This window comes from Lepus europaeus, chromosome 21, assembly GCF_033115175.1.
Source record: "Lepus europaeus isolate LE1 chromosome 21, mLepTim1.pri, whole genome shotgun sequence".
NCBI lineage: Eukaryota > Metazoa > Chordata > Mammalia > Lagomorpha > Leporidae > Lepus > Lepus europaeus.
This window is the reverse complement of record NC_084847.1, coordinates 50,873,038-50,887,027: the sequence shown is the minus strand read 5'-3', so window position 1 is coordinate 50,887,027 and position 13,990 is coordinate 50,873,038. Positions and strand designations below refer to the sequence as shown.

General features: G+C 60.8%; 1 protein-coding gene across 5 annotated transcripts in view; it reads left to right on the top strand.

The window, feature by feature from the left end:
• The window catches only part of GTF2IRD1 (GTF2I repeat domain containing 1), a 96,120-nt gene that overhangs the window by 24,604 nt on the left and 57,526 nt on the right, over nt 1-13,990 (top strand). For all 5 annotated transcript variants that reach the window (XM_062179713.1, XM_062179710.1, XM_062179711.1 and 2 more), the window contains exon 2: nt 11,868-11,996. In XM_062179713.1, the coding sequence (XP_062035697.1) occupies nt 11,874-11,996 (123 nt within the window). In that variant the 5' untranslated portion in view covers nt 11,868-11,873. The remainder of the gene's footprint in view (nt 1-11,867; nt 11,997-13,990) is intronic.

Sequence of the window (13,990 nt, the reverse complement as noted above, 5' to 3'; positions counted from 1 at the left end):
AGGCTGAAGCCAGGAGCTGAAGCCAGAGGGCCCGGGCTTGAGTCCCGGCTCCGGTCCCAGTTCCAGCTCCTTGCTGGTGCGCACCCTGAGAGGAAGCAGGTAGCTGAGCCCCTGCACCCACGTGGGAGACCTGGAAGCAGCTCCTGGCTCCTGGCTTCAGCCTGGCCCAGCCCTGGCTGTTGTGGGCATTTGGGGAGTGAACAGTGGATGGAAGATCTCTGCCTGTCACACAATAAATAAATAAATAGTTTAAATAAAAAGTTTGTGGGAGGGGCCAGCACTGTGGCATATTGGGTAAGGCCTCCGCCTGCAGTGCCAGCATCCTATATGGGCTCCTGGTTCGAGATCCAGCTGCTCCACTTCCCATCCAGCTCCCTGCTAATGCACCTGGGAAAGCAGCGGACGATGGCCCAAGTGCTTGGGCCCTGGCCACCTCGTGGGAGACCCAGAAGAAGCTCCTGGCTCCTGGCTGAGCCCTGTCCATTGTGGCCATTTGGATAATGAACCAGCAGATGGAAGACCTTTCTCCCTCTGACTCTCCCTCTCTAACTCTGACTTTCAAATAAATTAAGCAAACTTTTCTTTTTAAAGTGTGCTTGTTTTAAACATTGTACAAATAAAGTAACCGCCCACTAATGCTGTATATATGTCACCATCTCAGCAAGGCTTTTGTTTTACGTTTTATTTATTTATTTGAAAGGCAGAGTGATAAGAGAGAGGAAGAGGCACAGAAATCTTCCATCTGCCAGTTCATTCCCCCAGTGATTCCAACAGCCAGGGCTGGGCCAGGGTGAAACCAGGAGCCTAGAGCTCCATCTGGGTCACCCATGTGGGTAGCAGGGGCCCAAGACTTGGGCCAACTTCCGCTGCTTTCCCAGGCCATTAGTAGGGAGCTGGATGGGAAGTAGAGCAGCTGGGACTTGAACCAGTGCCCATATGGGATGCCCGCTGAGCCACAGTGCCAGCCCCTCATCATCTGTTTGGTTTTTATATATATATATGTATTTACAGAACATTAGATATGATACATGCAGTATAAACAAGACAGGCTGATAGAGAACTTACAGAAGCTAGATATAGAAACTAAAATATATGTTTTTTAAAAAGATTTATTTATTTCTTATTTGAGAGTCAGAGTTACACAGAGAGAGGAGAGGCATAGAGAGAGAGAAGTCTTCCATCCGCTGGTTCACTCCCCAATTGGCCGCAATGGCTGGAACTGCGCTGATCCGAAGCCAGGAGCCAGGAGCTTCTTCTGGGTCTCCCACGTGGGTGCAGGGGCCCAAGGACCTGGGCCATCTTCTGCTTTCCCAGGCCACAGCAGAGAGCTGGATCGGAAGTGGAGCAGCCGGGACTAGAACCGGCGCCCATGTGGGATGCCGGTGCTTCAGGCCAGGGCATTAATCCACTGCGCCACAGCACTAGTCCCTAAAATATACACGTTAAGAAGTTAGTGATGTGTACAGATATGAAAGGTCAAACTGTTCGTGGAAGGGGCTGGCGTTGTGGCATAGTGGGTTAAGCTGTACCTGTGCCATTGGCATCCCATATGGGTGCCTGTTTGAATCCGGGTCTCCCACGTGGGTGCAGGGGCCCAAGCACTTGGACCATCCTCTACTGCTTTCCCAGGCCACAGCAGAGAGCTGGATTGGAAGTGGAGCAGCCGGGACTCAAACCGGCGCCCATATGGGATGCCGGCACTGCAGGCCAGAGATTTAACCCACTGCGCTACGGTGCTGGCCTCGACTGTTCTCTGTTTCTACCCCACGCTGTGTCAAGAGTGATGAGACGAGAAGGGGAAACGGGTTGTGGCTGCTGATGGAGCAGCCAGCGGCGCTGATGGTGTGAACACGCATCACAGATTCCGTGCGGCTCCCTGTGCGCCAGGCAGGTTGTTCAGGGACATGGGGGTGGGGTGAAGGGGCCTTCATTTCTCCAGCCACGGTCACGGCCATGGCGAGGGTGCTCCCGTGCACACAGCGTCACTGGCGTCCGTGCCTTTCTGAGCAAGACGGCCTCCCCACGCCTCTCATGTCTGGGAGGCCGGAGGTGGACTCTGTGCTGCTCTTTGGGACGGTCTCAGCTTGAGAACCTGGCAGTAGGGCACCAGGATTTGCCCCGCAAGGCTGGTTGAGAGGCCCAGCTGTCCCCCACCCGGGCACCTGCCTGTGGGTGCCAGGACACCGTTGGGGGCAGCCCCTTTTGGGGTGAGAGCCAGGATTGGGGTCCAGGATTGTGGATCGCAAGCCCCAGGCTGCCTGGACCCAAAGCCCCTCCAGCTGCCGCGGCCCTGAGCAGGGCAGGGACGGGAGGCGGGGCTGTGGCCCTCAGCCTGGTTGCTGCCACACAGCTGGCCAGGGGGCAGGAATCCCAGGTCCCACCACCACCCCGCCCCCGGGACAGGAGCTGGGGCGTCTGTCGGCAGGGTGCGGCTGCTGGGGAGGAGAGCCGGCCCCCTCCCCAGGAGGGGAGACGTTTCTTGTTTGCGCTCTCAAGCTTCTCCCTGCAGAAACACAAGCATATGGCTGCGGATGGCGCGGGGGCGTGTTTGGGTGGCGTGCGCGCCTGCCTCTGCCTTTTGCATGCTCCGTGTGTCTTTTTCTGCGTCGCCTCCAGCTCCCCCCGCTGGTCCCCTGGGGCAGCGAGTCAGAGGCGACCTCGGAACCTCTCTGGACATTGCGGAATTCCGAGATGAGGACTGTGTTGTACCCTGCCCGCCCCGCCGTGAGCTAGTCCCTGGGGACTTCAGAAAGTTTGTGGGAAAAGAAAATGAAAAGGTGTTTAGTTGGGTGCAAAAATTGTAAAATCCATGCATAGCTTTTTTTTTTTTTTCATGCTATGCATTTCCATGAGCTTTGTGAAGACCCCTGACCTTGGGGGCTGTGGGCAGTGAGGGGGTCTGTGTTCATTTCCTGCCACTAAGGACCACAGAGGTGATGGGAGACACGTGGGGCCAGTGTCGCGGCCCAGCGGGTTAAGCCGCCGCTGGGACCTATCCCATTCTGAAGCGTCAGTTGTCAGAGTCCCGGCTGCTCCGGTTCCAGTCCAGCTCCCTGCTAACTAACGTGCCTGGGAAAGCAGCGGAAGATGGCCCAAGCCTTGGGCCCCTGCACCCACGTGGGAGACCCCGATGGAGCTCCAGGCTTCTGCCTGGCCCTGCCCCGGCTGTTGCAGCCATCTGGGGAGGGAACGGGCAGGTGGAAGTTCTCTGGGTCTCTCTGGATCTCTCTGCCATTCATTGTACGGGAAGAAAGGGCACACTGGGAGTGGGTTCCTGAGGCCGGAAGTCCAGCGTCTTCCCCGTCTGGCCGGGGCAAAGGTGTTGACAGACTTGTGCTTCCTCCAATGGCTGCGGGGGCGGCTATTTTTCCCCGCCCCTTCCGGTTCCGGCCGGCGTCTCCTGGGCTCGTGGCCGCCCCTCTGGAAGCAGCCACAGCCTCATCTTCCCTTGGCCGGCGTCTCCTTCCTGGGAGGTGCGTGCTGGCGTCTGGGGCCCACCAGAATCTGCTGGGCTCGCCCCTACCCCCACTCCCAGCTCAGGACCCCCAACTCACTTCCGCCCGTGCGCGTTCTTGTGCGTGGGGCCGCACCCGTGAGCTCTGGCGGGTGTGAGTGTCTCTCTGAGGGCCTCCCCTGTGAGCCTGTGGCGGTGTGGCGGCCCCAAACCAGCCAGCCCCCGTGCCCTCCCCCACCGTACAGATCCATGCTGTACCCCACCCCGGCCCCCCGCAGCTGCCCCGGGCGCAGGAGCGGCTACAAGGTCCGCCCCCTCCCAGGGCCTCTCTGTAGTGAGCAGACCCAAATTTATTTATTTTTTTTATTTTTTGACAGGCAGAGTGGACAGTGAGAGAGAGAGACAGAGAGAAAGGTCTTCCTTTGCCGTTGGTTCACCCTCCAATGGCCGCCGCGGCTGGCGCACCGCGCTGATCCGAAGCCGGGAGCCAGGCGCTTCTGGTCTCCCATGCGGGTGCAGGGCCCAAGAACTTGGGCCATCCTCCACTGCCTTCCCGGGCCACAGCAGAGAGCTGGACTGGAAGAGGGACAACTAGGACAGAATCCGGTGCCCCGACTGGGACTAGAACCCGGGGTGCCGGCGCCGCAAGGCGGAGGACTAGCCTAACAGACCCAAATTTAGCAACGACAAAGCCACAGCCTGGCCCGGTGGATCTCAGGGTCTCACTCAGTTGGGACTGCGGGGTGGGGTCATGCCAGGGACTTCTCGATGCAGTTGGGGTGACTTGTCCCCCCCAAACTCCTGCAGCGCGTGGGTGGCTCCCCAAAGTTGTCAGTGAGCAGCATTAAGAAAGAGGAGAAACTTGAGCGTGGCCATGGAGGGAAATGATTTGATGAGGTCATTAGGAGGAGCTCCCATGATTGGATCCTGGTAGCTTTGTGAGGAGCGTAGATGGACATGCATGCTGGCCGAGCCCTGCAGGGGGATTGCTCACCTCGCCCTGGGGCTCTGCCTGCAGGGAGGACCCCACCAGCAGAGGGCCCTGCACCTGCACCGTCAGAGCCGTGAGCAAAAAACCAACGTCTTTTCTCTATCAAGTTAGCCTGCCTCAAGTTTCTCCTTATAGTCACAAAAGTGGACGATGCACTTCTTCCCTGCCCCGGCCACCTCCAGCCCCGTGGTGTCTAAGTGGCTGACCGCCTGCCGGTTGTCTTGGAGTCTAGAGGCCCATGGCCCGTGTCTCAGAGTGGGGGAGAAGCTGGGGTGAGGCTGCCGCCTTTGGGGAGCCTGGCGGTGACTTCCAGGACTCTGCTGGTTCCCGATGGGCCCATGTTCAAGAGGGAGAGGAGTTAGATGTCACCACTTGGTTTTTTTTCAGTTTATTTATTTGAAAGGTAAAGAGAAAGAGAGAGATTCCCTCTGCTGGTTCACTCCCCAATTAACTGTAAAGGCTGGGGCTGGTCCAGGCCACAGCCAGGAGCCGGGTCTCTCATGTGCAAGCCAGGGCCCACTTGCGTCAGTCCGTCTGTCTTTCCGGGGACGCACGGGTTGCCGCCGTGCACAGCGGCTGTGAACGCGGGGCTGCCTGGGGCCTTGTTTTCCATCGCTCTGGGTTTAGACCCAGAAATGCAAGTGCTGGATCGTGCACTGCTGCCATTCTTCATCTTTTAGGAACTGCTTGCCGCCAGTGCCTGCAGCAACAGCACGCAGGGGTTCCCGTTTTTGCACACTTGTGATTTTTCTGGGTAGCTTTCGGCTTGGCCTGGTTTTGAGAATGTAGCCTTTTTAGTGGGTGTGCGATGGCCCGTCAGTACAGTATCTTGTTTTGGGGGAGGGATTTACTTGTTTATTTGAAAAGCACAGAGAAAGAGAGAGACATCTCCCATCTGCTGGTTCACTCCCCAAATGCCCACAGTAGCCGAGGCTGGTGCAGGCGGAAGGCAGGAGCCAGGGACGCCATCCGGGTCTCCTGCATGGGCCGTCACGTGCTGCCTCCCAGGGCTATCAGCAGGAGTGCCGGCGGTTTGCTAACGATGATCTGTGTGGATCTTTTCCCATGCTCGGGGGCCATTTATACGTTGTCTTTGGAGAATTATCCATTCTAGCCATTGGCCCATTTTCTGCGTGGATTGTCTGGGGTCGTTTTGCTGTCGAGTCTTAGGAACCCTATGCATGTTCTGGATGTCAGTCCCTTATCAGATCCATGATTGGCAGGTATCTTCTCCCATAGGTCACCTTTTTGCTCTGGAGGGCGGCACAAGCTTCTTACCCTGGGAGCAAAGGCTGTGTGTCTCCATGTGTGGCCCCCTCCCTCTGCCTCTCCAGTGTCGTCCCTCGACGTAGAAACTCAGAGAACTCCTATGCATTGCACTACCCAGCCCAGCAGTCACCACCTTAGGGGAACCTTGTTTGGCCGACCCCTGCTCCCCGAAAATAGCTAAAAAGTGTGAAACTCCCAGTGGGGAGTCTCCCCCAGTGGGGGTCTCCTTGTGGCCTCGCCGAGATCAGCACAGGGAATGAGAATGGCGCTGGGTTCAAAAGTGTGTGTGAAAGGAATGAATGAGGCCTGCGCCACGGCTCAATAGGCTAATCCCCTGCCTTGCGGCGCCGGCACACCGGGTTCTAGTCCCGTTCGGGGCGCCGGATTCTGTCCCGGTTGCCCCTCTTCCAGGCCAGCTCTCTGCTATGGCCCGGGAGTGCAGTGGAGGATGGCCCAAGTCCTTGGGCCCTGCACCCGCATGAGAGATCAGGAGAAGCACCTGGCTCCTGGCTTCGGATCAGCGCGATGCGCTGGCCGCGGCGGCCATTGGAGGGTGAACCAACGGCAAAAGGAAGACCTTTCTCTCTGTCTCTCTCTCTCACTGTCCACTCTGCCTATAAAAAAAAAAAAAAAAAAAGGAATGAATGAGTACACAGAGGAGTTGATGAATGAAGGCGCCAGGGTTGAGAGCCCCGCCCCTGACTGAGGCTGCCCCACCCCCACATGCCCCTCACCCTGAGCATGCACTGGTGCTTGGGAAGGGGCTTAGACAGGAGCTGATCAGCTCCCCTGTGGGCCAGGAATGACCTTGAGTGGTGAACTTGACACACACACACACACACACACACCCGTGGTTGTCTGGGAATTGTTAGTGACAGCTGTGCCAGTGGTCGGGGAGCTGCTGACGTTGGTTTCTTCGGTGCAACTCCGAGTCCGTGTGGGGACGCGCACTCCTCCCCCAGCTGGTGGGTCAGGCCCCCAGCCTCACTGTGGCCGTTCTCAGCCTGTCGTGTCCCTCTCTTAGCCATCGCCGTCGTCCCCTTGCTCATCTGCTACACTCACACTGCTGAGTTCACGCTCCCCTCTCACACTCCTCCTACAGGTGTGCGGATGCTTGAGGGGCGGGAACAGTAGGGTCCTGGCTTCCCGGCCGGGCCACAGCCAGGGACAGCATCTGCACAGTGGGGTGGGGGAGGAGTAGCCTGGGCCACACCCCGGCCCCTGGGTGGGGAGCAGAAGGCTTACACACACATGGTGTGGTGTAAGCGTTTTGGACTTTGGGACGTTGGGCTCAGGTCCTGGCTCTGGGGCCTTTGGGGTGAGAATTTCCTTGTGGAGGGTGAGGGCAGCTGTGAGACCCCGCTCCGGACCGGGCCAGCCCCAGCATTTAGGGAACTGCCTTGGGGCTCCCTCCGGCCAGGTCATGCTGCCTCGGCGCCAGGCGTGCTGGCTCTGCACCCCGCTGGGTGTCCTCTGTGTGGTTCTGAAGCCCTGGGCCTCTGGCCAGGAGCCTGGCATCTGCACGTGACTCACCAGCCACTCAGCTGGCCGTCCTGGTACCCGGGCCTCCCCCGTTGGCCTTGTTCCTCTGAGCTGAGTGTTGTGGCCAGTGGAGGGGCAGAGCGAGAACAGGCTGTGTGTCCCAAGTCCAGAATCTTGTCCTGACTGCTCGCTGATATTCTTGGGGGTGGAGTCAGGCCTTCCTGCCCAGGTGTGTGGAGTGTGGTTGGGAGGCTGGGTGATGGAGCAAGTGCCACTTCCTGCCCAGGTGTGTGGAGTGTGGTTGGGAGGCTGGGCGATGGAGCAGGTGCCACTTCCTGCCCAGGTGTGCGGAGTGTGGTCGGGAGGCTGGGCTATGGGGCAGGTGCCACTTCCTGCCCAGGTGTGCGGAGTGTGGTCGGGAGGCTGGGCTATGGGGCAGGTGCCACTTCCTGCCCAGGTGTGCGGAGTGTGGTCGGGAGGCTGGGCTATGGGGCAGGTGCCACTTCCTGCCCAGGTGTGCGGAGTGTGGTCGGGAGGCTGGGCTATGGGGCAGGTGCCACTTCCTGCCCAGGTGTGCCGACTGTGGTCGGAGGCTGGGCTATGGGGCAGGTGCCACTTCCTGCCCAGGTGTGCCGACTGTGGTCGGAGGCTGGGCGATGGAGCAGGTGCGCAGTTTGGAGAGCTGAGTTCTTCAGTTGCTTCCACCGTCTGCCCTAGCTCTGCCTCTTGGAGTTCCCAGCACAGGCCTGTGTCTGACCTCGGAGACGTCACCATGGTGGCAGCCTCTTCACCCACCTCTCTCTCTGTTCTCTTTGTCCCCTTCCCCGAGTGTCCCCCTTATCAAAGGAAGTTGCCTTTCTTGGGCCGCCGGGTGGTCATTTAGCATCTGTCCACACTCACAGCTGCTGGGAGAGGTGTGGACTCCTGGCCTGGGTGGTCCCTGTGTCACAGGGTAACTGGGGACTGAGGGCTTTCTGTGCTAGGCCCAGGGAAGTCAGGTGGGCATCTGGGCAGCAGTTAAGACTCTGTGACCTGCGTCCCATCGTTGAGTGCCCGGGTCCAAGTCCTGGTTCCAATTCCGACGCCAGCTTCCTGCTAATGCGCACTCTGAGAGGCGGCAGGGACGGCTCACGGACTTGGGTCCCTGTCGTCCTTGTATAAGACCTAGATGGAGCTCCTGGCTCCTGGCTTTGGCCTGGCCCTGCCCTGGACTTTGCTGGCATTTGAGGAGTGACCCAGCAGATAGAAGTGTGTGTGTGTCTGTCTGTCTGTCTCTATGCCTTTGAAAGAAATAAAAGTCCCATTGCAAGTGAGCTCTGCATCCAATCAGCTGGGCTTTCTGCATCGCAGCCAGTGTGGGAAGCACCGTCCCCGCCCACTGCACGTCATCTGGAAGGGCAGGCTTGGAGACGGACAGACCTCGTCCCCACTGCGTGCTCCCTGGGGACCTGGCAGGTCCCTTTGTCATGTCGAGGAGAGTGATGCTGGGGCCATCGCTGTGGTGTAACGGGTAAAGCCACCACCTGCGACGCCAGCATCCCATATGGGCACTGGTTTGCATCCCGGCTGCTCCACTTCTGATCCGGCTCCCTTCGAATGCGCCTGTGAAAGCAGCAGAAGATGGCCCAAGTGTTTGGGCCCCTGCACTCATTTAGGAGACTCCTGGGTCCTGAATTCGGCCTGGTCCAGCCACGGCCTTTGTGACCATCTTGGGGGTGAATCAGTGGATGGAAGATCTCTCTCTTGGTCTCTCTCTCTCTCTCTAACTTCACCTTTCAAATAAATGAACCTTAGGGGGAGAGAGCGAGCACGATGCTATAGCAAGGCCGGTAGCTTCTGTGTGCAGATGCTGTACCCGGGCTGCTGGGTCTGCTGATGCTGCAGGTCAGGGGCGTGACCTGGACACCTGTCTGACCACGCGGCCTCCCTCTCTGGGCTCTGCGGGGCACTGAGACCCTGGCACCGGCTCCATTCGTCGTCAGCTCCAGTCTCTAGGCTCTTCCCACTTCGTGATCCAAATCCATCCTGGCTGGCTTGCAATTTCCCACGTTTGTCAACCCCCCACCCCCTGAGCACCAGGCAGGTGGCTTGGGAACCCCCCAGCACGCGCAGCGCCAGCCAGCTGACCTGAGTGCTTGTGAGTCCCCTGGACATTTGTCACACACACTCGTGAAAACTAGCCCGGCCCCCAGCCCCCAGCCCCTGGCTCTCGGAGCTCCCGGTCTATTCGGAGAAACCTCCCCAGGAGCAGGTGGTGAAGTTATCCCAGACTGCACCAGGAGACGGGTCTCTGGCTCTCACGGGAGGAGACAGCCGAAGGGGGCCCTAGACCTGGAAGAGCCTGGAGCCCAGGGCAGGGGCAGAGGGTCCCCCGGGGCTTACTGCAGAGGGACGCTCTTGTTTCTTTGCCATCTGCAGCTTGCGAGCAGGAGCGTGAACCCAGGTGGATGCTGCATGGAGTCCCTCTGTCTGGTGTTTGGAGCAGGGACCAAGGGGACAAGAGCAGGACAGGGGATCAGGGAGGAGGGCATCGCCCTGGTCGGGGCAGTAGCCTGGTTGGTGAGGTGGCCCTGGGGGAGGCCAGCCATGGATGGCTGTGGGTGTGTTTTGGAGCTGGGCTGTGTGAGGACATGGGGGTGAAAGGAGAGGACCCCCACCCAGCCCCTCCCCACACCACCCCTCCCCCAGCCCCTCCCCACACCACCCCTCCCCCAGCCCCTCCCCACACCACCCCTCCCCCCTCCCCAGGTTGGTGCCAGGAGGAGGCGTGGCCAGCACTCCATTCATGGGGTCCCTGAGGGGGCTGTGCGTGGCCTCCCTGCTGTTGTCCTGACCCCTCCAGGCCTTGCCCACTCAGGAGCCAGGGTGTGGTGTGGGGGGGTCCCTGGGCACAGAGGGCATCCTGACCATGTGTGTCCACGACTCAGGAGCTGGCCGCCCACACCCCTGCTGGTGCCCAGCTCACGTCCCTGCAGGCCTCCATTTCCCCCTCATCCGGGGACTTCCCTCTCCTGAAATCTTGCACACTTGGGTCAGGCTTCGCCGCCCGCCTGCCTCTAGGTTCTCTGTTCTATGTGGAGTTTCCCTGTGTCCGGGTCTCGGCTGCCAAACAAGGAGACTCGGGGTGTACGTGGGGTTCACCTGTGATGGTCCCAGACCTGGGCCTGGCTGTCCTCCTGGCTGCCCGCCAGCCTTCCTACCGTAGCCCCAGGGAGAGGCGCCAGTCACTGGCAGGGGGTGGCCTCCGTCCCTCATCCCCAGATCTACTCCCCTGGACTCCAGCTCAGGACACAGGGCTGGGCTGGCCAGGACAAGAGTCCGGCCACAGCCTGCAGAGGCCCCAACCCCGCCCCCGTGTCTGCGTCTCCCTCTCTAGGTCCCTGGTTCCGTCCTAACTGGATTAAAACCTTTGCCGGAAGGAGCCAGCTGCAGGCTGCGGGCCACAGGGAGGCCAGGGCTGGAGCGCCGTCTGGTGCCTCCCACTTGACCTTGATTCGATTTTTGCCTCCTGGCTGGCCAGGAGTCTGGTAGCCCGGAGGCCTTTCTGGGAATGGCTCAAGGGAGTGGCCAGTGGCGGGAGGGGCTGGCGGATGCCTGGGAGCTCCTAGACCAGCAGGCAGATCTCTCAGCGGGGGGCCTTGGGGGAGCCACCGCAGACCCTGGGACAGGCTTCCTGCGGCAGAATGTCCCCAGGGTGGCCCTGCTGCCCGTTGGGCCACGCATGCGCCATCCGTGGCCATGTCCCATGGGTGGCCCGTCACCCCTAGTGCATTTCAAACTTCTATAAAATCGTAGCCCGGGGGCAGAAGCAGGGCTGGCTGGTTGTTCCCATCAGCATTTATCCCCGGCCCCAGGGCACCGCTGGGCAGGAGACCCGCACCTGCTGTAGACTCTTGGGCGCCCCCGAGAGGCCACAGTCTGTGGTTGGGGGGCCTCCCCGCTTTGGCGCTGTTGCATGTGTGGGGCAGCAGAGGCAGAAGACTTGGTCCCTGCCCTGGAAGAGCTGAGCGTCTGGGGGCAGTCCTGGCCACAGAGGACACCCTTAAGGCACCAGCCCCCAGGGGCTCCTGCCTGGTGCTTCCCACCCACACCCAGTGCTGCCTGTTCCCCAGAGCAGGGAAACCCAGGGTCCCCGCCTCCTGGCTCCTCCCTCTCCTTTGCTCCCACGGGGAGGGCGCTAGGACAGCCTGGGGGTGGCCCCTGAACCTGACTCCCGGCTTAGGAAGGAGAGGGCAGGGTGGAAGCAGGAGCCTGGGGGAGCCGGTGTTTGTATCTGGGGGGTGTCCAGGCTGGGCGGGGCAGGGGCAGCAAAGCCTGAACGCCCGATAGGAGCCCTGGCCTGAGGGAGCCCCAGCTAGGAGGAGGTGACGGCTCTACCTCCCCTCCCCTCCCCGGGGCCTCACGCCGTCTTCAGGGGTACAAAGTCCTACCCTGGGGCCTCTCACCCACAGCCAGGAAGTAGACTGAGGCTGAGGGGCCGGTGAAGGGGAGGCCAGGGAGGGCACCTGCCCCAGCCGGGCTGCGGGCACAGGAAGTGGGGTGAGAGGAGAAGCCACTAGGCCCACGACAACCCACAAGATCGTACCTGAGCAGAGCAGGGGCCGGGTGGGTAGGAGCAGGTGCCCTGCCCCGTGCCTCACGCCCACTGCGCTGCCTCCTCCATCCCTCCAGGTGACCATGGCCCTGCTGGGGAAGCGCTGTGACATCCCTGCCAACGGCTGCGGGCCCGACCGCTGGAATGCCGCCTTTGCCCGCAAAGACGAGATCATCACCAGCCTGGTGTCCGCCTTGGACTCCATGGTGAGCCCACCTGCCGGGAGGAGGGAGGGGTCAGAGCGGGGCCTGGGCCGCTGCTCCGGAGGTCAAGTCCGGGGACGTCCAGCCCTGGTCCTCCCACGTCCCCTCTTGCTGTTCGCTTCCTGCCCCCAGGCGTGAGCCATGCTCTCCCTGTAAGTGGGAGAGTTATCACCGTATCGCCACCCACTGCCCCGGGCACTGTCGCCTACCCACGCACCTGTCGGCAGTTGGTCCCAGAGGAGGAAATAACTACCCTCTTCACGGTGACAGTTCTGTGACGACTGAGTGTAGGCAGGTGTGAAAAAAACATTTTCATCTGCCATCAGCGGCTCGCCTGCCTGGGAGGGCGGGGGAGCGAGAGCCAGAGAGGGCAGCGCCTGGCCTGCAGTCACACAGCACGAAGCCGTGGGTTCCCCCGCGGGGACAAGGGCCCTCCTCCTGGGTCAGCTCTCGGCTGTTCCTGCTGTGGGGAGGCTGCCTTGGTGCCTGCCATCTCTCTCCTTGCTCCTTGTTTGTTTGGGAGCCTCCGTCCGAGTGCTCGGGGGTCAGAGGCGGCTGTGGCTGCAACGTGGGCCGGTGCACGGCGGGCCCGGGCCTTGGGCTCAGATGGCTGCTCGGGACACCTGGGTTCAAGTCCCGGCCCCGCTGCCGGCTCCAGCTTCCTGCTGTCGCCCACGGGCAGCAGGTGATGGCTCGAGTACTTAGGTCGCTGCCGCCCACGTGGGAGACCTGGATGGAGTTCCCACCCCTTGTGTGTTTGGGAGAGTGAAGCGGTAAAATGGGAGCGCGCTCTCTCTCTCTCTCATTAATTAATTAATTAAAAGGACAAAAAATAAAGTCATAAATCTTTGGAAAAAAAAAAAACCAGGAGAGACTGCATCTATTGGCACAGGAAGTGCCAGTGGACAGCGCTGGGCTAGAGGACTTTGAGAGGGGAGGAGGAAGAGGGGGAGGAGGAGGAGGAAGAGCGGGGGCAGCCAAGGACCCTGGAGCGCTCCTGGTAGCACCAACAAGACGGGCCTGGGCCCTGTGAGGGTTCCCTGCGGGACACTCGGGCCTGGCAGCAGGGGCTGGGGCTGGGGTTCTTGGGGCGGCGGGGGCTCCCCTACCGGCCCTGTCTCTCGCGTCCCCCTGTGGCCCCCAGGGGGAGGCGAGGTCCCCTGCCCCGGCCTGGGCTGCAGCTGAGCAGCGGCCCCCCAGTGCAGGGTCTGTGCAGCCCTGACGGTCTTTCCTGCCTTGGAAGTAGTGACCTCATCTCCTCTTGGGAGAGCAGGAAACGAACATGCAGGAGATGCCAGAGGGCAGGCCCACTGGTCTGGCCGCCACTTCCTCACCAGAGCGGCTGCTGGCTGGAGCTGGAACGGGAGGCGAGGTTATAGCCCAGAGAGGTTGAGGAACCGGTCTTAGGTCACACAGCACCAAGCTACAACCAGAAACCAGACTTTATAACCTTCTATGAGTGCTGCTCAGCTCCTGAAAACCAGCAATTCAGGGGCAGGTGCCTGGCAGCGAAGTCACCACTTGGGGGCGCCCGCATCCCCTATTGGAGTGCCTGGTTCAAGTCCCAGCTCCTCTGCTTCCAATGCCAGCCTCCTGCCAAAGCGCACCCCGGGGAGGCAGCAGGCGGTGACTCAAGTCCTTGGGCCTCTGCCACCCACGTGGGAGACGCGGATGGAATTCCAGGCTCCCGGCTTCCCAGCCTGGCCCAGCCCCTGGCTGTTGTGCACATCTGGGGAGTGAGCCACCAGGAGGCAGAGGGCTATCTGTGTCCCTCTTCCTGTTCCAATCAAATGGAAAGAAAGAAATGGAGTGAAAATGAAAGCTCAGCATTTATTAGGCACCAACTGCATGCCACAGGTGCTAGGTGCCGGGTGTTCCCGATGAGGCAGGGCCAGTGTTGCCAGCCTCAACTCAGGGGCCAGGAAAGTAGCCAGCCTGCTGGTCTACCCACACCCGCTGTCCTAGGGTAGGCTCTGCCTGCAGCCAGTGCACCTGGA